Raw genomic sequence first — 22,841 nt, forward strand, 5'->3', positions numbered from 1 at the left:
CTCCACGAGGCAGGACTCCACGCTCAGACTAATTTCTAAAGGGTTCCTAGGCAAGGGACTGTCCCAAACTGTTAAGGAGGTCACTAGGGCCTGTGAACTTTGTGCCCGCAATGACCCAGGGAGTCACCCTATAACCCCACTCCTATTCTGCCCCACACAACATCAGGGAACTTCTCCAGGGGAAGATTGGCAAATGGACTTTACCCAGATGCCCCCTTGAAAGGCATGGAAATAGCTGTTGGTATTCATAGATGCCTTTACAGGATGGGTAGAAGCTTTTCTCACCAGAACGGAAAAAAGCAATAGAAGTGTCAACATTTCTGCTCAAAGAAATAGTCCCGAGCTTTGGGCTGCCAAAAAGCTTACAGAGTGATAACGGTCCCTCCTTCACTGCCAAGGTGACTCAACAGGTTTCCTCCACTCTGGGTATTAACTGTCACCTCCACCCTTCCTGGAGGCCCCAATCCTCACTAGGAGGATTGGTCGAAAAAGCAAATCACGTTCTGAAAAGAACACTTGCTAAGCTAAGCCAGGAGACTTCAGAAACCTGGGCCTCCCTCTTGCCCTTGGCCCTTCTAAGAACAAGACCGGCCCCTGAGGGAATTTTAAAATTTAGCCCATCTGAAAGGATGTATGGGAGGCTCTTTTTAACTGCAGATTTCCTGTTTGATGAGGAGACCCATAAACTAGTCTCCCACATTGTTAGCTTAAGCCAAGATCAAAGTGCCCTCCAGGAATATGGAAACAAAGTGCTGCCCTTTCCCGCAGAGAAAGAAGTCACAGTCCCCATCCAGTCAGGGGACTTTGTCTTACTAAAAACTTGGGAGGCGGGGTCCCCTGAAGACCAGCTGCAGCCAACATGGAAGGGACCATATCACATCTTACTAAGCACCCCAACTGTTGTTAACCAACCAGGAATTGCTGGTTGGGTGCATCATCCAGAATAAAACCTGTAACTTATAAGCCCCAACAGGAACCAGGAAAACCTACATTGCAAAGCAATACAAGACCTCAGGTCCCTGTTTTAAAAAAACAACACCATGTAGCGATGATTACAACAGTTCATAATTGCTTAAATATATCCAATTAAAGCTCCAAAATAAGTATTTAAATATGTTACGGAAATGACAGGCCAGCAAAAAACAAGCACCACTCGGAGGGTTGGAGAACTCAGATGTGTTACGCCGGCGGGCTCAGAGGGGCTTCTGCTCCGAAGCTCTGAGCACCTCCAAGACCTGTGCGTGGGGTTTTATGGGGTAAAGTACAAGCTTGGGGTATTCAGCCAATAGGCATGGAACAGCTTTAGCAGCATCATTATCACAAAAGTAGATGCAGGGAGGCAGCAAACCAACATTTCAAGGCCAGATATGTCTCTTTGAAAATCCAGCTGGCTAGCAACAAAACAAATATGAACAGGGAATCAGCAAACCGACATTAATTAACTTAGATTTATGATTTAGCCCAACAGAATTTAGATCAGTAATCTGACACTTGTTACACTTAGATTTGTGAGTCAGCTTGTAGCCCCGCCCGGCTTTTCCTTCACAAATATACAGTGAGAAATGTGCATGTTTTCAGTAAAAGAGTTTCGTAAAATACAAACATTTCATACATAATCAAGATTTTAAATATTTAACAAAGTCTAAAAGTTCTTTGTAGCTCCAGCTAACTTTGAGATGCTTTAAAGGAAACCTGGGGCATCTTAGATATTAAGTTAACTTGGATATTTTTCATATATTAAGTTAAATATAATCAGTCATAATTCTAGTAACTGCAAACTACTCTCTATCGATTACAGATGTTTAACCATGACTTTTAAGTCTTTTTGTCGTTACAGACTGTCAGACTGCTGTTACAAAGGTGCTTCATCTTAAAGAAAATTCATCTGAAGTCCACGGAAACAATGGGTTACAGCAGCCCCATGTCCGATAATGGCCATGTGAGGATCCCAGCCCACCCCCTCGGCCATTGGATGCAAAAACAAAAGGCTGTCCTGCCCCTGGGGCCCCTAGATTAGGCATTCAGAGAGTTTTACTCCCTGATAGGAAGGGTCATCGCCCCTACTCAGCCCAAAGCAGTTTCAGAAGATGGACCTTCACCCTCTGCAACCCCATAAGAATATGGGAGTAAAATCTCTTAGGGGGGAATGAGACAGGAAGGGGGCAGGGCACAGCCATTCAAGGAATCACACAGCAATTAACACCAGAATGGTCAGAGTCAACCCCCAGTAGGCCTTGAGGCTCAGGATGATGAGAGGTTTAACTTCTAACAGATCTTGAGCTTCATTATAAGCCCATTGTAATATAAGCATGGTGAATGACATGCCCACAGGCACCATGGCGGTCCCAAGGCTAGCCACCAAAGGTCAGAGTGGGAAATGCCCAACTCCTTGGGAATCCCAGCCCCTTCCCCTGGCTACTTAGACTGGTCCTCCCACTTATTAGCAAATGAAGCCACCAAGCCCAGGAAAACTGGAAAAGCAGTGCCTTGTTGCTGCCCCCCTCTCTCCCTCTTTGGAGAAGGCACACATTCTGTCTATGGAATGTGTACCTATTTTTAATCTGAGCACCCAACGCACACATCTCATGGCCTTTCTCTTGCCTTGCAATGTATCTCTGAATAAATCTACCTTTACTCAAAAGAAAAAAAAATTTCCAGGACACTAGTAAATGAAAAGTCAAAAGACAAGATGCAAATATTAAAATTAATCCAATTTACATGGCAAATTGACTGTGTACATATATATATGTGTGTGTGTTTAAATGTGTATGTAGTTGCATAAGACGATATGGGAAGATACATGTAATGGAAAGAAAACAGACTTGCATGATACACCTTAAACTCGCAAAAATGCTTTTCTCGGAGAAGGACAGTGGGCGATAGAGGAGAATGACAGAGATGCAGCCCTGGGCTATCACTTCTGCTCTGCCTGAGGCTTTTATGAGGAGATGGATCTCTGCGTTACTTGGGAAGATCCAAAAATCAAGAAAACTCTTTGTAGAGGCAGGAGTTCAAGACAAATTTAAAAATTGATATTCACTTACTCTTTGTTTCTTTCCAAAAGACTTCTTCATCGCAAACATGCATGCTCCTGAGTAGCAATAAGAAACATTTCAGGTTTTTCTCAGAGAAAGACTACTTTATTTTGGGAAGCAGAATGACTGTAATAATGTGCATTTCAGAACGTGGACTTGCCCTGGGTCCGAACGAAACACGCCTTTGGGACAAGTTGGATTATTTGTACTTTCCCCACCTTTCATGTTTAGACAAACACACTGAAACCAACATTCTACTGACATGAGAAAAAGACATGAGAAATTATTGGTGCCTCTTCACTTTGTTGCTGTTAAAATTATGATTCTTACACTCCTCATATTTCGTCTCAGCCACATCAACCAGTGAAGCTCTTATTCCTTGTCCTCTCTCTCTTCTCTTCTTTATCCATATTCTCACTCTTTCCTTCCCCTCACTCCCTCTGATTGCTCTCTGAGTCTCCTTCTAGGTGGCTCTAGATTTGCTCTCAGTGGCTGCAGCCTCCCCGTCCCTCCCCTCCTTGCCACCAGGGAGATACTGCACAGGTGCAGCCCCGTCCGTCCCGCTGTGCCTCTCTCAGGGCGCAGTAGTACACAGCGCTGTCTCTCAGGGCGACCCGGGGCAGGACCAAGCTGCTGGACTTTCTGTCTGTCGCTATGGTCAGAGAGGCCATGTTGTTGGTCACAGTGTCTCGAAAGCCATGAATGATATACTGTGGACTCTGACTGGGCCTTTGCCGATACCAGTGTATATAGTCATTTCCACCGACGGTAGAGTGGTTGCAAGGCAGGTTTACGTCTTCTCCTTCAGCAAAATCCTTGGATTTGGGCTGGTCAATCTCAGCCTCAATCACAATCCCTAAGGGGTCAAGAAAATAAAATTAGCTCCTGAGCACAAATCACTTTAAATCTATGGATCAAGGACACAACATTCCCACATTCTCTGAGCCTGCCCACAATTCCAGTGTTTTAATTTGTGTCCTGCAAAAATATCATAGCTGCTCCTTATAGAGACCAAACATACTAAAGTAGATCAGAGATTCCAGAGGCTGTAATCCATGGATTCTTTGCTCAATAAACCCAGAGATTTCTTACAACCTGTGTACTGTTAGGAGATCTTTGGGTTCATGGCTGATTTAATCTGTCATGTAGAAGTTCGTGCTCCCCAGCAAACCCAGAGATCAGTCCTCAGTCCCATCCCCAGCATGCTGAACAGAGCACAGGGCGAGGAGTGCAGAGCAAATAACACTTTGTGGCCCCCTGGCCTCAAGGTCACCCCTTGTGGACACAGAGCACTTACCCCAGGTCAGAAGCACAGCTACTCCAGTCACCAGCCTCATACTTCAAGGACAAGCTGGGATCAGGAGCCCGGAGCTTGTGTCTGATCTTAGGCTTAAAGAGGTTCCAGGGAACAGAAGCGACAGCTGCTCATAGACACTTACAAGGAGTGGAGCCACCACTGTGCTGTTGCCAGGACTTGTCAGCCAGTGAGGGAGGAGTTCCTTGTCTAGTTCTTCCTCCCCTGCTCTAGTCGTGTCCCCAAAAGAAGGAGGGAATGTCAGACACCCCCAGGTCACAGGCTGCCCACTGTCATCATTTGAGAAGTTTGAAGTCAGGCTCTGGATAAGGAGCACCATCACAATGACGTGTCTGTCCACAAGCACTGTCCCATCATCTCTTTCTTAAAGAAACTGGCTGATGCTCCATGAACCTCGTGGAGAACATTGTTAAACCCCAGAAGACTGCACTGTGTTCTGTGTAGGAAGGAGGTGAAATTTCCATGCACATTCTAGAAAATGTGTGTGAGGTTCAAAAGTAGGCAGTGATGTGCTCAGGGGGACAGGAAAAATTAGTATCATTGAGAGTAATTGTAAATGTCCAGGGGCTCAGAGTTCCTCTAACGGTCCCTGGTATCATGCATCGACCACCATCAAGGTTGACATGTCTCAGTGCATGTGTTGTGATATAGTAACTGATGCCATGCATAGTGTGCCCCTCGTCCTCCTGGAACAGTGGTCCTTAATCCTCGTGTCCTCTATGCCCATGCTTGTAAGTGCTGTGCACCGAGGATGCTGAGGCAGAGGGAAAAGAGTAAAGGAAAAGCAGGAAGATGGCAGTGGGGGTGAGGTGTGGTAGAAAAAGTTAGGAGAGGGAAGAAAAACAATATATGGAATAGAGATGATGAGAGATCATCATGGAAGGGACAGGGAAAACGCTGTTTGGAGGGGTACGTGGAAAAGGCTTAGGTAAGGGCCCCAGAATCTTTGACTAAACATACTCAACAAGGGATAATATAGTACAAGTTGTCTAAAAAAGAAGAAAGTGTGTCTTCTTTCCTTTTTCTGTGGAACACCAATCTAAAACATAATCTTTCCTTCTCTCCTCCCTGAAGGACGTTTCCAGAGGAAGCAGCCCCCTCTTGTGACTGAATACATGAACTGCAGCGCTAAACCCAGGCCAAGTCAGCCAGCCATCTTTTGAGCCCCCCAGGTTTGAAAGTAAAACAATGAAAAGGAATTCGCTGTAATACCTCCTTACTCATTTTTGTTTCTTGGCCCTATAACGCTTCACAGAGGGTTTTAATTATTTTGATTGCTTTATTTCCGTATATCCCCGTTATACTCGGTTGCTGGCTGCTCTTTGATTTTCCTTTCTGTCTAACCTTCCCGTGTTTAAAAGATAGTGAGTGTTTATAAGAGAGGCTGGCACAGCTGAGGCCCTCAAGAGGGACCTGTCCTGTGGAAATTCACACACATATACACACACACGTCAACAAGCGCTACTACAGAAAATATAAGGATAAATAAAACTGAAATTATTCAAAGTAGGTAGGAATGCATTATTTTCTTATATTAGCAAAAAGCATAGAAAAATTAACAGTAACTTTTTTGTTTGTTAGTTTCTTTGCCTTTAATTTTTAGAAGCTGGTAGAAACCATACAAAGTGGCATTTTGAATAATATAGAACAACAAAAAATACGGTGTGACTGTGGAGAATCTAAAAATAAGCTTTTCTAGTCTACTGGCTCATTTCAGAGTTTTTTAATTTTAGAGGATCTTATCTCTCAGACTGAATGAGGGGAGGTTCTCTTTCTTTGCTTGATGAAAACCAAAATAATGTACTTGACTTACTTCCAGAAAATCAAGAGAATTTGATAAAAGGCTAACACGTCTGTGTGATAAATATGCTGATCAAACAGAAGATAAAATCCTGAGTTTAATAAAGTGTATCAATGAAAATACCAGAAGTCAGTGTTATTAACTACAGGGTCACGATGATGATATGTAGACTATCCCCCTGTTTTTCACTGTTGTACTGTCGGGCCTGGGTCAAACCAGGAAAAGGAAATAACATGAATTAAGTTTCAAAAGGGAGAAGTTACACCCTGTTTATTCATGGGTGATAAACTTGTGTAGGCAGGAAATACAGAAGTGTCCATGAACAAACTGTAAGAACTAGAACTAACAGGTGTGTTAACAAGGCCATTAAACCCCAAATCAATTTCATTTCTAGATTCCAGCCAAAAGCATTAGAAAAAGGAATTAAAAATGTCATTTATCAAATACTGTGAACTAATTTAATACAAGGTATGTAAGTAATCAACAAAAATTTTTTGACATTAAGAAAAGAAATTAGAGAAGGCCTGCATAAAGAGAATATCATATGAGTCTAAAGACTCCATATATTAAGATGTCAGTTGTCCCAAATGAATCCACAAATTCAACACAATCTCAATCAAATCACTACTAAGCTATTCTGGTAGAAGCTCATTCTATAATATATATGGAAATGCAAAGACCTAGAATAAACCTTGAATAAGGAAAATGAAGTTTGACTTGCATTTCCAGATTTCAAAACATACATGAAGTCCCAGTAATTAAGACAGAATGTTCTGTTGGTATGAGGATAAAATAAAGACACTAGTAAACAGAAGCAAAATCAAAAATAGGCAATTCTATCAATTAATTTTCTCCAAAGATGCCTATGCAATTCCATGGGGAAAAAGGACTTTCTGGAATAATAGCTAGAGAAAATAGCTGCTTGTGTGTTTTTAAGTACCCGTGTTTGTAGTTGTCTTTACATTTACTTGCTTCATTGCACTGGCTACAATGTCTAGCAGGATGCGGAAGGAGAGTGGCGAGAGTGTGGATATTCTTGATTTGTTCCCAGTCTTAGAGAAAAGTACATAGTCTTTTAGCAGTAAACATACTATTAGCTGTTGAGGAAATTCCCCACTATTCCTAAGTTTCTCAGCGTTTTCACCATGGTGACTGTTGACTATTGGCAAATGCTTTTTCTATATAGATTAATATGATCAAATGACTTCTTTTTAACACTGTTAATATGGTGACTTCTATCAATTGATTTTCAAACATTGAAGAAAGTTTTTCATCCCTGAGAAAAAATGCATTTGTGCTTGGTATATTGGCCTTTTTTTTTACTGATGAATTCTACTTGCTAATATTTTGTTAACAAACTTTGTTTCTATATTAATGAAGGATAGTTCTCTGTAATATTTTCTTTGGTTGGTTTTTTTTTTTTTGTTTTTGGTTTTGACTTTGATTTGTTTTTTTGTATGATCTTCATCTGATTTTGGTATAAGGGGAATACGAGCTTAAAAAAATTGGTGAGGAATTACTATTTTCTTTCTATTTTCTGGAAGAAATTGTGTAGAATTTGTGGTAATTTTTCCTCAATGTTTGGTAGAGTTCTCTAGTAACACCATATGAGCCTCGGGATTTTTTTTTTTTCAGTTAAAAATTCATTTCTTCATAGACATTGTGACTTCAGCTTTCTCTGGCTCCTGCCATGAGTACAGCTGAGAAGGAGCTGCTCCTGGAGCGCCACAGCAAGCTTTGGGGACAGACAGCAGGTGTTTTGAGAGCGCTGTGCGCCTGCGCAGAAGTAGGTTCCCACATCTGCAGTCTGGGTGGCCGGGATATGCAGGAAGCTGTCCTTTCTGGTCTCTCCAAACCGAGCTGTCAGTCTCTCCGGCCTCTTCACGACTCCACCCTTAGTTAATAACATCAAGAAGACTGGACGTCCCCCAGGCTGCTGCTTATACCACTGTAAGCTGTCTATAGTGCTGGAGGTATTGCAGTATGTGGTGAAGTTCTCTCCCTCTTGTAGGGGCACGAATTCAGGAATTTGCTTTAAATGTTGTCCATTCACTTCTGTTCAGAGAAAAAGTGGGAGGCATCAGAGTCTGGTTAGAGGTCTATTCTCTCAGCTACAATGGTCTTTCTCATTCTTCTGTGTACTTTCTCCTTCTTTCCATGTCTCCCTCCCCAACTACCTCTTTCTTCCTTTTAGTTTTTGTGTTTTTCTCAACATCTTATCTCTCAATGAGAAAATCTCATTCCTGCAGTTGCCTGCAGATAATAACCCACTCTGCTGAATTCTCTGGGAGCAACCAGGGGAATCCTAAACTCACATGACATTTGCATCCATAAGATCCGAATTGTTGTTATGAGAAACATCTTTCCCCTTCTTCCTCTTCAGAAACAGTTGCTGAATCTGACCACTCCTGATGGGTTTCCCTTGTACAAGCTTCCTCCAAACCCTGCCACTGCCTTTTGGAAAGAAAGGGGAAAGGAGGGACTGCAGGTTGAGAGCCAATCAGACCTACCATGTTTCACTCACCTATTTTCAGAAGGGGGTGGGTGTCTGTGTTTGCAGATGCTGCCCCCCTGTGACTAGATCAGAAATTTCTGATTTTATAACCAATTCCTTACAGAATGCTTTCTAATTCATGTGATATATATGTTTGTCAAGGCTTGAAAAGAAAGCATCTAATCATACAGATACTGCTTAGGGAGGAGTGACTTGCCTTTTAAAAATGGACCCTGTGGTTTAAAACTAGGGCATCAGGAGGAAATAATACGTCTCATTTGTCATGTCCAGCTTCATCAGACTCACGTCGTGTGTGTCTCTGCATGTGCTAGTGGAGCATATTAGGTCACAAACATTTAAATAAATGTGGGAAAGACTCCTGATTTATTGTTAGACGAACTGTGATCTCAAAATGGAAGATAAAAAGCACATATTTCTCTGCTGTCGTACAGGTTATGAAGGTTTGTAAATTATCCAATGTAGAGTTCATGTTTACTGTTTCACTATGTTACCTTTCCACATACCAGGGACTTTAAAAGTCAATGTAATTTGACAAAAGGCACTAGATAAGATGCGCACTTTCCCAGAGAGACCATGAAGAGAGACCCATGCGGGGGCCATGGTCATTCTGAGGACGCCTGGAGTGAGTGGTGAGCCCGGCCCTGTCCTTTGGAACTGAGCCCCGGCTTCCAGACGCTCCCACTAAGACTACAGACATAGATAAGTAATTTGAGGTGTTCCAGTACAGTCAAGCCCACAGATGTAAGCTTGAGCTGAGGTATCATGCAGTAATAAAATGGTGGCTGTTGAAAGTCGCTGAGGTTTGGGGTGATTTTTATGCAGCAAAACACAATTGCACTGAGGTCCTGTGGAGAAGAGTCCTGCTGAGGACTTGTGAGAAGTTGGCAAGAATAAATTGTGCATTTTCTCTCTCTGGTTTCTGATTGCCTCTAACAGCTGGGCCTGGAGCATCTGCTCCTTTCATCAAGCTTCTTTTCACGTATGAGGCACAGAGCCCTGCTGCCACTGCTGGGTTGGAAGGAGAGCTCTGGGTCTCCACTCACAGGAGCAGCTGGCTGATTGCTCACGTTGGGGCCCTGCAGTAAACAGGGAGGTGTGAGCTTTTCGTGTTCAATGTGACGTTTATAGTTCACTCATTCTTCTCACTGCATGTGACATAGCTTTAGAAAAAATGAGGGACTAATTGAAAGCTTGTGTATCTGTACAAATAGTGAAAATTTAACAGACTATTTTCAATTTCAGATCAATCTGAGAACCCCCAATACTGAGACTTTTGACACATGTTTCCTTAGTTACTTGTGACTTTCATAAAGACATGGACACTTACTTGTGTGGAAGAGCTTTACCCTCTCGCGCGGCGGCAAGTAGGGGCCCAGGGAAGGTGGAGTCGTTGGTCCATCTAAGTAGCTTTCTACCCTGAAGTGCTGTATAAGCAAAATCAACTTTTTTATTCTATGGTGAGAAATGCCATGAAGTGCTGTGTTGCAGCAATGAGCAGATGAGCCAAATTCTGCCCTTGCTTTTTTCTGTGCCTTATGTTTCTACCTATTCAGAGTTAGCTAAAGCCACAGGATTATTATTGAAAATTAGAATTATTGGATTATTAGAATTTTCTTCCAGTGATATTTGTGCAGGTAATGATGCAGACCCGGCTTCGGGGGTTGACCAGCAGCTCTTGTCCGTGTTGTTTCACTCCACCAGCACGAGTGTGCAGTGAGCTGTGGGTTCTCCTCACTCAGGTCTGTGCTCACACTTCCAGCTCTACACATGCAGTTTGCTACCCATGGAGCAAAACAGATTCAACCATTCCCAGTCTGATGGTCAAAGAGATTCATTACTGCCTTGTGAATGATCTTTGAAAAGAAATCTTTTCATGTATGCACATCTTAAATGGTTCCAGGGATTTGTATGCAATCCAATATAGTTTTTATAATACCTATTATTTTTTTCTAAGCAGGAGATAATGACAGTAATAAGATTTTAAACAATATAAATCATAAAAAAAGAGAGAGAAATAGAGCACATAATAGGGAGAGAGAGAGAGAATAGCAGCATAATTCAGGAAGCTTCACAGAAGCTGGATAACTAGTTACTAAGGTAGATGTTGGGAGAAAGCTGAGACTCAAGCTGTTGCTTGAAGAAGCACAGAAGGAAGTTGATCTTGTTGACAAAATCCAGAAAGGCTCCAGAATTAAAGGTCTCCAGAGGAACGATGGGGTATTAAACTGGTGGATCATCTGGAAAGCTGCAGAGTGAGTGCAGCACGAGAAGCGCGACCAGCGTCATATAACTGGGATTACAAATGTAGAAACTCAAATCATAGAGTCACAGTCACAGACACTGGAGGAGAGACCAAGTGTCATTACATGTGATTTTCCACAGCAAAGGAAACCATAAGTAAAATAAAAAGACAACCTACGGAATGGGAGAAAATTTTTGCAAATGAATCCAACAAAGGCTTGATCTCCAGAATATATAAGCGGCTCATAAAACTTAATAAGAAAAAAACAAACAACCCAGTCCAAATATGGGCAGAAGACCTAAACAAGCAATTCTCCAAGGAAGAAATACTAATAATCAATAGGCCCATGAAAAAATGCTCAGTATCACTAATTATCAGAGAAATGCAAATCAAAACTACAATGAAATATCACCTCACACCACTCAGAATGGCCATCACTGAAAAGTCCACAAAAGACAAATGCTGGAGAGGCTGTGGAGAAAGGGGAACCCTCCTACACTGCTGGTGGGAATGCAGTTTGGTGCAGCCACTGTGGAAAACAGTATGGATATTCCTGAAAAGACTAGGAATAGACTTACCATATGAGCCAGGAATCCCACTCCAGGGCATATATCCAGAAGGAACCCTCCTTCAAAATGACACCTGCACCCCAATGTTCATAGCAGCACTATTTACACTAGCCAAGACATGGAAACAGCCTAAATGTCCAGCCACAGATGACTGGATAAAGAAGAGGTGGTATATTTATACAACAGAATATTATTCAGCCATAAAACCCGACAACGTAACGCCATTTGCAGCAACATGGATGTTTCTGGAGAATGTCATTCTAAGTGAAGTAAGCCAGAAACAGAAAGAAAAATACTATATGAGATCGTGCATATGCAGAATCTAAAAAACCCCCAAAACCTCAAAACATAAATACAAAACAGAAATAGACTCATAGACATAGAATACAAACTTGTGGTTGCCAGGGGGGCGGGGGGTGGGAAGGGACAGACTGGGATTTCAAAGTGCAGAATAGATAAACCAGATTGTACTGTGTAGCACAGGGGAATATATACGGGATCTTGTGGTGGCTCACAGTGAAAGAGAATGTGACAATGAATGTATGTATGTTCATGTATAACTGAAAAATTGTGCTCTACACTGGAATTTGACGCAACATTGTAAAATGACTATAACTCAATTAAAAAATGTTTTTAAAAAAAACAAAAAACAAGTGATTTTCAAAAACGCAAATAGCCTCCATGAGAAAAAATTAAAATACAGATGTCCATGTAGGGGGAAGGTGGAACGAAACCAAAATCCCCAATGAGTTAAATGAAGCAGAATTGCCTGTTCTGGTATAAAACAGGCAGATTCCATGCCAGGTGTGTGAGAAAAGTCTTCTCCACCTGTCCACGTGCTGTGTTCATGCATGTAAAGAAATATGACAGGACTGGTTCTTAGGTTGAGTCCCAGTGTGGGAGGGTAAATATTACCCTAGATTAACCAGATTGTTTTAGGTAGGTTTGAGTTACTATCTAGTTCACTTGGAATCCTGGCAAAAGAGGAGGCAAGGGATCTGACTCAGTGACACCACTAAATTGTTGGTGGGAGTCCAGGTTAGTGACGCTACAGTCCAGGTAGTTTAGGGAGCTACAGTGACTGAATTATTGAAAACACTGTAATTCATTGAATTTGCCTTTTCCACCCAATTTTTGCCTCTTCATCAACGCTGGCACCAGAGCAGCACCAGGCACCGGTTTGGGCAGGGGCTGCAGGTGACTGCAGGGCACTGTGTGGAGGCACAGAGGGATGCGGCTGAGACCTCAGTCTGGGGTCCTTTGATGTGCAGGGAGCTGTGACCGTCCTTGTACTCAGAGTGACTCTTACTCGTCCTTCCTCCTTTTCATCCCCACTTAGTGTCATTATAAACAGGTTCTTGGGACTTCTTGCAGGTTCCCATCTGTAACAGTGAGAAGCACAAAAAGAGCTGGAAGGGAAACTGCAGGTGGCATTGGTGCTCTCTCCTTCCTGAACGTGCAACCATGGAGGACCCTGTTTCGTGCTTAAGAGAAGGCTCCCTCCTGTTCAGAAAGACATAGTCAGACATAGAGACTGATCTCTGCATAGAGTGTTCACTGTCTTCACACCTTCCCAGACAGAACCTAGAGGTGCCTGCCTGCATCCTCCTCCTTCCCCATCACCACCCGAGACCGCTCAGAGTTGCTTTGGCTGCCCCTGGACTTACCACCAAGATGAAGCCACAGGATCAGCAATGAGACTGGCCAAGGATTCCTCTCCATTTGTCCTTCCCAAGGTCCTCAGCCTAGGAATGTTCTGCAGGCTAGACCTGTGGAATATTCTGCTTCAGAAAACAGGATTCTGCATCTGGTTGCCCAGCCAATCAGAGACAAGGCCACATCAATGTCCTCGAAACACACCAACCATTTCTGCTCTAGAATCAGTTTCCTGTGGTTCACAAGGAGGGATCAAACCTGCTGTCCTGAGACCAACTTCACAAACATTGAGGACATCTCCCCTGAGTCACAACACAAAGAGAACCAGCAACCTTTCAGAAGTGGGCGGACTAATGGTGGACTGCTAGTGTTCAGCTTGAGACGCTAGGATGGCAACTGCGGCAGGAAAAGCACTTGGGCTAGCAAACTTTTATACGAGCTTTCAACAAAATTGTAAAAATTTTCAAATTCCCAAAATCATAAAGGTTCACACATGCCATGTGCTAAGTTATCTTTTGCTTTATGTACATGATTCTAATACGAAAGTCATGCAACATAATTAGTATTCCCAATTTACAAAATAGAAAACTGAGGCTCAAAGGGATTAATTATCTCAAAGTGAAACATCTGGTACATGGCTTTGTAAGACTCAGAACACATCCCTGTCTGGTATGGAGACTATGGTGTCTATTCCAAACATGGAATCTGCCACATCACCTACATTTGTGATGCTCAGTAAATGTTTTAAATGTAATAAATGGGCCTTACTTTGTGGTTACATATTCCTAATAGCCACAAAAGGAACAGTCCAAATCTCCATCAGCTGGTGAATGGAGAAACAAAGTTTAGTATATTAACCAACTACTATTCAGGAATAAAAAGGAGTTAAATACTAACATATGCTACAGCATAAATGAACTTCAAAAACATTATGTTAAGGAAAATAGCCAGACAACAAGAAGTCACATATTGAATGATTTCATGTATGTGAAATGTTCAGAAAAGGAACCTATGGAGATACAAAATCGACCAGTGTTTGCCTGAGGCCAGGCATGGAAATAGGGATTAACTATAATTGAGCATGAAAAGATCTTTTTCTGGTGATAAATATGTTTAAAATTGGATGATAATAATGGTTCCATAACTCAGGTAATTTACTAAAAATCATTGAACTGTAATTCAAAATGGATGAATTTAATGGAATGTCATTTAGACCTCAACAGAGTTGTTTAAAAGGGAGTAAGACTTATGTTCTATCTTGTCTGTGTCACAGCCCAAGTATAATGTTAATTTAGTTCAACATGCATATTTTTGTTTAAACGGTGATTTTGTGCCCACAATTTCCCTAGGAGTTCTGAAAATTATGAAAGCAACATTCTCTGTTCTCTGGGGGACTTAAAATATTGGAGAAAAGAGACATACTGGGAAAACATATAGTAAAAGTTAGCACTTACTAAGATTTTTCACAATCTAAATCTACTGCGGCTTTTCCGCGCTACCCAGAGAGGGGTCCATTCGGCGTTGTTCTGGATTCCCATTGTAACTCAAAGGGAAACTTTCACAATGTTTGGAGCCCTTGATGTCCTGCAAATGAAGGAGGAGGATGTCCTCAAATTCCTTGCAGTACGAACCCACTTAGGTGGCACCAACCTTGACCTCCAAATGAAACAGTACATCCACAAAAGGAAAAGGAGTGGCATCTACATCATAAATCTGAAGGGAACCTGGGAGAAACTTCTGTTGGCACCTCGGGCCATTGTTGCCATTGAAAACCCAGCTGATGTCAGTGTCATATCCTCCAGGAATATTGGCCAGCGAGCTGTGCTGAAGTTTGCTGCTGCCACTGGAACCACGCCTATTGCTGGCTGCTTCACGCCTGGAAACTTCACTAACCAGGTCCAGGCAGCTTTCCGGGAGTCAGGACTACTGGTGTTTACCGATCCCGGGCTGACCACCAGCCTCTCACCGAGGCATCTTACGTTAACCTGCCTACCATCGCTGTGTGTAACACACACTCCCCTCTGCGCTACGTGGACATTGCCATCCTGTGCAACAACAAGGGAGCTCACTCAGTGGGTCTGATGTGGTGGATGCTCACCTGGGAGGTTCTGTGCATGCGTGGCACCGTCTCCCAGGAACACCCATAGGAGGTCATGCCTGATCTCTATTTCTACAGAGACCCTGCAGAGAGAAAAGGAAGAGCAGGCTGCAGCTGAAAAGGCGGTGACCAAGGAGGAATTTCAGGGTGAATGGATGGCTCCCTCTCCTGAGTTCACTGCTACCTGGCCTGAGGTGGCGGACTGGTCCGAAGGCGTGCAGTTGCCCTCTGTGCCTATTCAGCAGTTCCCTACTGAAGACTGGAGCGCTCAGCCCACCACTGAAGACTGGTCTGCAGCTCCTGCTTCTCAGGCCACCGAATGGGTTGAAACAACCACGGAGTGGTCGGAAGCTGTTCTTTCCACAAACTCTTAAAAGGGAAATAGCTTGATGGAAAATAAAGTTTCTAAAAATGAAAATAAATAAAAAATAAACAAATAAATAAATAAATAAATCTACTGTGAAATTGGCAGTGTAAATTGACTACAAAACCTTCTTTCCAAAGAAAAACTGAAATATGCACAGGGATCAGCATGGGGGAGCTGCTAAAATCAGGGGACAGTGCCTTCCATGTACTCAAATTTAAATCATGTTCTCAAAACTGGAACAGGACTGTGAAGTGTCTCAGTGGCAAACATCTGACTTTGTCCGCAAGAAGAGGGCTGCAGCTCTTGTAAATAAAGGAAATCCTAAAAAGCTTCATTACGTCAATGAATTTAGAAGAACATAGTGATGGGCTGCTGGAAAAACAGAAGCCACAAGTCATGTTCCCTTTATTCCCTTGAGGTCAGAGCAGCCAGACCACTCAGTGAAGGGGACAGTGAGGGCACCACGACACGATTCAGGAAGCTCACCTGCTGCGAAGCTTGTTTCTGATGGAAATACTGATCCACTGGAAAAATCACCCTCATATTAGCAGGGCTGCGTCCAGAACGGGAAAGGCACACTTCCTACAGCCCTGGCATTCCTGCAACGAGTAACGTAGACGAAGTCTGTGATCTACAGCAACCCACTTTACCTGAAATAGAGGTCAAGCCAGTGGATACACTGAATACACTAAACCTCATGGGAAGTGATTTGCAGGGTGCATATCTTGACAATCCTAGATAAACAACACAAAGATTAGTTCAGCTGAATCTTTTATATTAGTGTTTGAATAGTATGGATTCTACGAATAATTTTATCTGGCGTACATTTATTCAAATTTTCAAATATATATATTGTTTTGGCCTCCTGTGTGCTAAGCAGTGTTCGGGCATGGAGGGTGCAGTAGTGAAGGGGACATAAAAGGTCTACGGTGCAGTTGGCGAAGAAAAAAACTAAACAAATGCATTTTTTTTGAAATCCAGTTTTGAGAAGTGATACGTACTATAAATTCAATACTGTATTGAGATAGAGAGTAACTCTTGGGGTGAGCAAATGCATCTGCTCTAATCACGATATGGAGGGGAGGAAGCACTCTGACACTTACTCCGTAACACTAGGCAGGTAGTGAACCCCTCTCATGTGCAATTCCCTTTTCTGTAAGTAACCAGTATCTTTCTGTTGGGCACTGGGCCCAGCATTGGCACTCATTACCCCATTCACTTCTCATAAGCACCTGTGTGGTAGATACAATCAACATCCACCTTGTAGATATGAGGAAACTGAAGCATAAAAGTCATTAAGACATTTTCCCAAGATCATTCAACTAATGAGTGGCAGATTGAGAAATAGAACCCACGTCTTCGAGCTCAAGCACTTTGCCACAATGCCCTTTAAATGTAGATGCACCAACCTGGACGGGTTCTAATAAGAATTAAGTGAGAACATACCTGCACATCATCTGGCACAACGCCTTCCCTGTCATAGGCGCTCAGCCAGCGGCAGGCAGTGTACACAGTCTTGGGGGGCTGGGAGACAGTGTCTGAAATGCACAGGAGTCTATTTACAAAATAAAGCTCAACATTTTCCTGAGGTACATTTAGCAGATTTTATGTATTACAAGTATCCATAGCATCATGTTTCTTATGGTTATGGAAAATCAGTTCATTCAGATGTTATACTGAAAGATTGGGTAGCATATAATAATATGAAAAAAGTATACCAAGCAGTATTTGCTACAATTTTTAAATATTTTTTTCATCATTGGCTCTTCCAAGATATTTCTATACTACAATAAAGGACAAAGCAGTAGACAGAATTTTACTTACCAGGGAAAAACCTCCCAACTTGTACAAAAAGGCCCAGCTTTCTTTCCAAGGCAGCCTAGTAATCTCCAGCTGAAATGACCCCAAGTATTATCTTCGTTGTCCTGAAGCCAATCACTTTCACATCTCGAAGGCAAAACAGTAAAGCAGCCAGACAGGTCTCCTGAGTCCTTGTTCTCACTGTTCATACGGTGGGAAGATGGTTGACGTTTTGGTCAGTGATACTGCCTCCTCCTGTGACCAGGCTTCCCACCATCTACTCCAGGAGCACTGGAGGGCGGCAGGGAGGCCAGCGGGAGCCTCACAAACTAGTTTAGCAGGACACCAGGTAGCAGTGCTTCAGCTTTCATTATTCATACATGCGAAGTGCTAGAGCCTGATTCTCAAAAAGGAAAATAGAAAGATTTAGAGAGAGCATTCACAAAGGGGTGACATCTGAGCAAAGACATAAAGGGAGTGAGAGGTACAGCATGTGGGTGTTTGAGGAGATAGCGTTGCAGGAGGAAGGGCAAAGGCAAGGAGCACAGGTCCTCGTAAGGAAACGTGGGTGGAGAGTTTAAGGAACAATATCTCATCCTTCCCTGCAGCCCCTTCTCTCCCCAGCACACCGCCATGTGAGAATCTTGCTAAAGCCTTCAGCGCTGTCAGCTGGGTAGTGGATGATTTCCTCGTCTATTGATCCTGGGGCAATTGGTACCCAGGTTTGGCATCCTCTTTCCTAGTTCCCTTTGGGTTCCAGTTTAAACCACTAATGTCACCATCACTGAGACATACCAACCACCTTGCCCTGGGGTGAAGTGCTTTCCCACATCCAAATCTTACACCCTAGGAGCCCATTAAGAGGTTACATTCTGGCTGACAGTAAAAGTTAGAGATGCTTTTCAAAGTGAGGAACGTTATGTCTCATTTCTCAAAGTTACAACAATAGGAACAATAAAAGCTACCTCATATACTTTGTGAAATTTTAATTAGATAATGAATCTGAAATGTGAACTACAGTGCCTGACATATAATGAGCTCAATAAATATCAGCTTTCTTTCTTCTAATAAAGCCGGCCTTTCCTTCAGCGTCCAGGTCTGTGACCTGTTACTAGTTGCTCTTTCCTCCACGTCAGTTCAATGATGGAAGCTTCTAGGAAATTTACTTAATAATCACTTATTTTCCTGGATACAGACATTATTTTTTCTTATTCGCTTCCACTCACATTCTCTCAGCTGCGTTGATGCAGTCGGGCTGCTGAGAGGACACAGATGAAATGCTCAGTTGAGGTTTTACTTTAATTCCCCTGATGAAAGATAATATTAAGGGTTTTGTGTGTTTATTAACTATTGGATATCATATTTCTGAAGAGGATTTCAAGATTTTGCCATTCTTCCTAAATGTTTCCCTTTTTTATTGATGTGTATGAGTTTTTAATATATTCTGCATTAGAATTCTTTTTTACAAATGTAGGTTGAAATATAATTTACCTAACTATGCATGGACTTTCCGCCCTCTTAGCAGTGACTTTTAATAAAGATAATTGTAAAATATACCTTCTGTTCATAAGAATACAACTTGAAAGTTTTATGTGTTTGTTGTCTCTAAGCACTTGAGAAATTCCCTTGGTGCTTTCTGTTGCTTTGAATGAGAAGTCAGTATCATTCTTAATGATGTCTCCCAGAATACAATATACCAATTTTCCCTGAGTACTGGCAAGATTATTTCCACTTAAACAGAACCTCAGATCTGCCTCTGATGCTGTGCAAACTTCTGCCGAATCCACAGCGGTGGACTTGCAGAATTCCTTATTCAACTTGACTGCATTCCACATACCATCGCTCCTGAACAAGCAGCTTGTTTTATAGAAAGCCAGGTATAGCAGTGAGTGGAGCTGCTTGCTTACGATCAGAGCGTTCAGAATGGGTAACGGAGGAGGTCGTTATAAATACCGGCCACAATCACGTAGCCACTTGCACAAACAAGGACTATGATAGTTGTCAAATTTTCTTTTTCATTTTGATATCAATGTATTTATGTACACATTAACCACTATAAACTCTCATCTCCCATTTGTCTGCGTGAAATAAGCTGTGCTAACATACATCAGGCTTTTATCTCATTACATCTCAGGAGTTAAGAAAAAGCTTTCCATGGGAGAGTGTGACCTCTTTGCAGGAGATGGTTAGCTTGTTTTTAGTTGAATGAGGAATACCTGCATCATATTAGCAGGAAGCATAGTTGTGCTGCTGTCTTTATTTGAAAGTAGTGCTGTTAAAAAAAGGTACAGAATGATGCCCGGTTAACAAGGAGGCTACTGTAGTAGCTTGTTCTATCTCCATGTAACTATCTGGAAATATATTTCCCAGAATTTGCTTCCGTGTATTGTCCTGAATTGGGTTGGCCACGAAAGAGACTTGTGCAAGATTTAGAAGGTACTTGTCATGAAGCAGCCATATTTATCATGTCTTGCTGGCTGGGGCAGGGCGCCAGGCACTGTGGTAGCTCACACATGTTGCTGCTGGTGGGTTAGCCCAGCTTGTTGACTCACAACTCGTCCACCTCCCACCACATCTCCTCCTCATCTTCTCTTTGTCTTGGACCAAGTGTGCGTGTAGCATGATGGCAAATCACACCCACTGCTCCTGGGGACACCCAGTGCTGTGAGATGGAAGGAGGTGAGAGACAGACAGCTTTAGTGTTCCCCTTGTCTGCACTGGTCCTCGTGCGTCCTTACAAGTCACAGCTTGTCCATGCGTTTGTCCCCATCCAACTTTCCTTCACAAATGTCACACTAGTTAACTTACAGTTAATTCGGGCTCAACACCAGATGCAAAGATAACAGCTTAATATAGACTCCACCACCTGCTCTAGCAACTGCCTGGCTTCTTATTCTTGCAGCGAATCCTTCATTCTATGTGGTTCCGCTTCTCTAATTGTGCCCTCACTGACACAAAGCTTAAGAGGAAGGGATTCAGGAAGTGATTTTCATGATGATTCTAGTTTACCACACCCAGGGTTGTGATAGGAACATCTTTAAGTGAAGTTGCTGCTTTAAATTATTATGGGGCAAGTCTTTTTGACATTTAGACAACTTTACACATATTCTGCATGATTGCTTTGAAGTCAAACATTCAAGACTGAGAATGTATTAGTAGAAAGTTCCTCTGGACACCTGTTCTCAAGTGACAGAAAAGGAGCTTTTATTTAGAATTAAGTCTTCTGATCTGGACCGCAGACCACACACCCACAGGGCTGCCGTGTCTTGTCTGGGGGCTGCAGGTGTGCATCTCGGCTTGGCTCCTGCAGCAGGGAGCTCTCTGTTATTGGGCTCTGGGGTTTTTGTTCAGCTTGTCCTATTACTTCAAGCACTGTGCCTTCTCTGAGAGCACAGAAGTACTTTGCAGAATCTTTCAGCAGTAAGTTTGAGATGGTGATGCTGAGGGCTTTTTCTGCTTTCCGGAAGTTTACAGAGTAGCGGCCTCTATTTGTATTCCCGCTAGATGAACCCTGATGAATAAGGAAAGTCATCTCTCCACTGGGAGGCTGCTTGTACCAAAAAATATAGTATATGCTATCACTTGTTTCATACCGACAGTTCAGGGTGACTGTCTCCCCCACGTGAGAGGATACGGCTGGCTGGTCTTGAGTAACTGTCTGGGCCACTCCTGATCCTGTGGGAAAAATCAAAACACAGAGCTGAAGTAGTGAGTAGAATAATGTAGGAATGAGACTAATTTAGGTCCCAAAGACAAGCCAAATTGAAATCATAATATGCTTGCTTTTCTCCAATCTTCCTTTGCTCCCCAAGTCCCTGTGAGGTACCATGTGCAATCCTTTCACCCTGAACATTCCCAACCATGTTTGGAAGCATCCTTACCCGAGAAGATGAGGGCCAGGAAGACCCCGAGCAGGCTGGAGAGCGGCATGAGGGATGGGTTTCGCTGCACAGATGTGTTTAGTTCTACCTGAGCCAAGACTTTTGTGTCTCTGAGTCCCTGTCAGCACATGTACATAGTACCTGGGTTCCGATGTGCCTCCCCCAAACAGGAAGGAGGGTGTGTTCAGTTCATAGACCACGTGGTCTGTGCACACAGATGGGAATAACGTGGCTCACCACAAACCTTCATTTGTCTACTGCTCTTTCCCTGGTCATTAAGTTCGGCAGTACCTGAAAAGGGGCATGGGAAAAGCAGTTAGTATTAAAGGTTCGAGCTGAGGGAAACTGCAGATTAAACAAGTTGACATACATGTATCATTTTTCAGCAGAATAATTTTGCCAGCCTGTTTGAAATAGAATTTAGTCTAGCCTCTGAACTCTTCTTGCAGTCTACCTTCTGTACATTTATTTAGCTTACACTTACTTTTCTCCACCCAGAATCTAATGACTCTTTTTAAAAACTCACAGACCTGTGCCTTCTTGGTGAAAGGCAATCTTATCCCCAATAATTAACATATCTCTTCCTTCCTTTCTTGGTTCTAGGGCTCTACTTAGGTTTTTCAATAAATAAAGTTACTTTAACATCAAGTGACAAAAAAACAGACCTTCTGACTTTCAGAATCTATTCAGTTGTTTGGGTTTTGTAAAGTTATAACAAGAATAAAATCTTGTTTCTTTTGAAATCTGACATCGAATCTTATTGATCAGATTTTGAAGCGTGTCAGGCTTTTCAGTCCTGTTCCCTCCACAAGCAGAACTGGACTTATTAGACCATGTGTCCAAAAATTCTCCTAAAGTCACATTTTCTATCCCATTGCTCCAAAGTGTTCAGTCTCACTTGTTAGTGACTGGTAATTTTTCTCTTTGTAAAATAAAGTCAAGAAGCACGTCAGATTTCCTGTGACCCAGTGCTATAACACACTCCTGCAGAATGTGGTATCTACGGTCTGCAAACCCTTAGTGTGTGTCAACACCACAGAGCTGGTGACTGAAGTTTTTATAATGTTACATGTCATGTAGAATGTAGCTGTCAATCTTCCATGTGGTTTCATTGTTTCAATGGATAGATTAATATAAAGGACCAAAGGCAAACAAACAACTAGAAGAGAAAGTACAGACAGAGTGTCTAAAAAAGTGCCTGTTCTTTGCTTTTAAGGTCAAAATAAATCCTGAATGTTGGAAGAGAGTTTGTATTTAGTTGAGACGTCTCCTCTTCTGCCCCATTTCATCTGAGTCCTGACATGCAGCTGATGCCCTGGTGTCAAATTAGTTGTAACCAAGCAGAGGAGACCGGGAATGCCCTCAACAGCCTGGGGAGCAGCATGATGTTCTATGTGTAACACATATATTTATATGTAATAATTATACATGTATTTTTTATATATATATATGCTGGAAAAGTTGATATTGATATAATATTATTAAAATAATCCTACTCTGATATGTCGATTTTTATATACACTCTTTTGTTGATTTATAGATTTATGAAATTTTATCACATG

At 42.4% G+C, this 22,841-nt stretch overlaps 1 pseudogene and 2 gene segments (V, D, J or C); 1 reads left to right on the forward strand and 2 right to left on the reverse strand.

Moving 5' to 3' along the window:
• Positions 1-3,520: 3,520 nt before the first annotated feature.
• Positions 3,521-4,372, reverse strand: LOC141578033 (T cell receptor alpha variable 26-2-like). The segment is given in 2 exon segments: positions 3,521-3,891; positions 4,333-4,372. Coding segments are annotated over 2 exon segments (411 nt in total).
• Positions 4,373-14,250: 9,878 nt separating this feature from the next.
• LOC105068828 (small ribosomal subunit protein uS2 pseudogene) lies at positions 14,251-15,745 on the forward strand (annotated as a pseudogene).
• Positions 15,746-20,612: 4,867 nt separating this feature from the next.
• Positions 20,613-21,486, reverse strand: LOC141577813 (T cell receptor delta variable 1-like). The segment is given in 2 exon segments: positions 20,613-21,073; positions 21,280-21,486. Coding segments are annotated over 2 exon segments (510 nt in total).
• Between the last annotated feature and the right edge of the window lie 1,355 nt (positions 21,487-22,841).

The sequence above is a fragment of the Camelus bactrianus genome, chromosome 6 (genome assembly GCF_048773025.1).
Source record: "Camelus bactrianus isolate YW-2024 breed Bactrian camel chromosome 6, ASM4877302v1, whole genome shotgun sequence".
Taxonomy (NCBI): Eukaryota; Metazoa; Chordata; class Mammalia; order Artiodactyla; family Camelidae; genus Camelus; species Camelus bactrianus.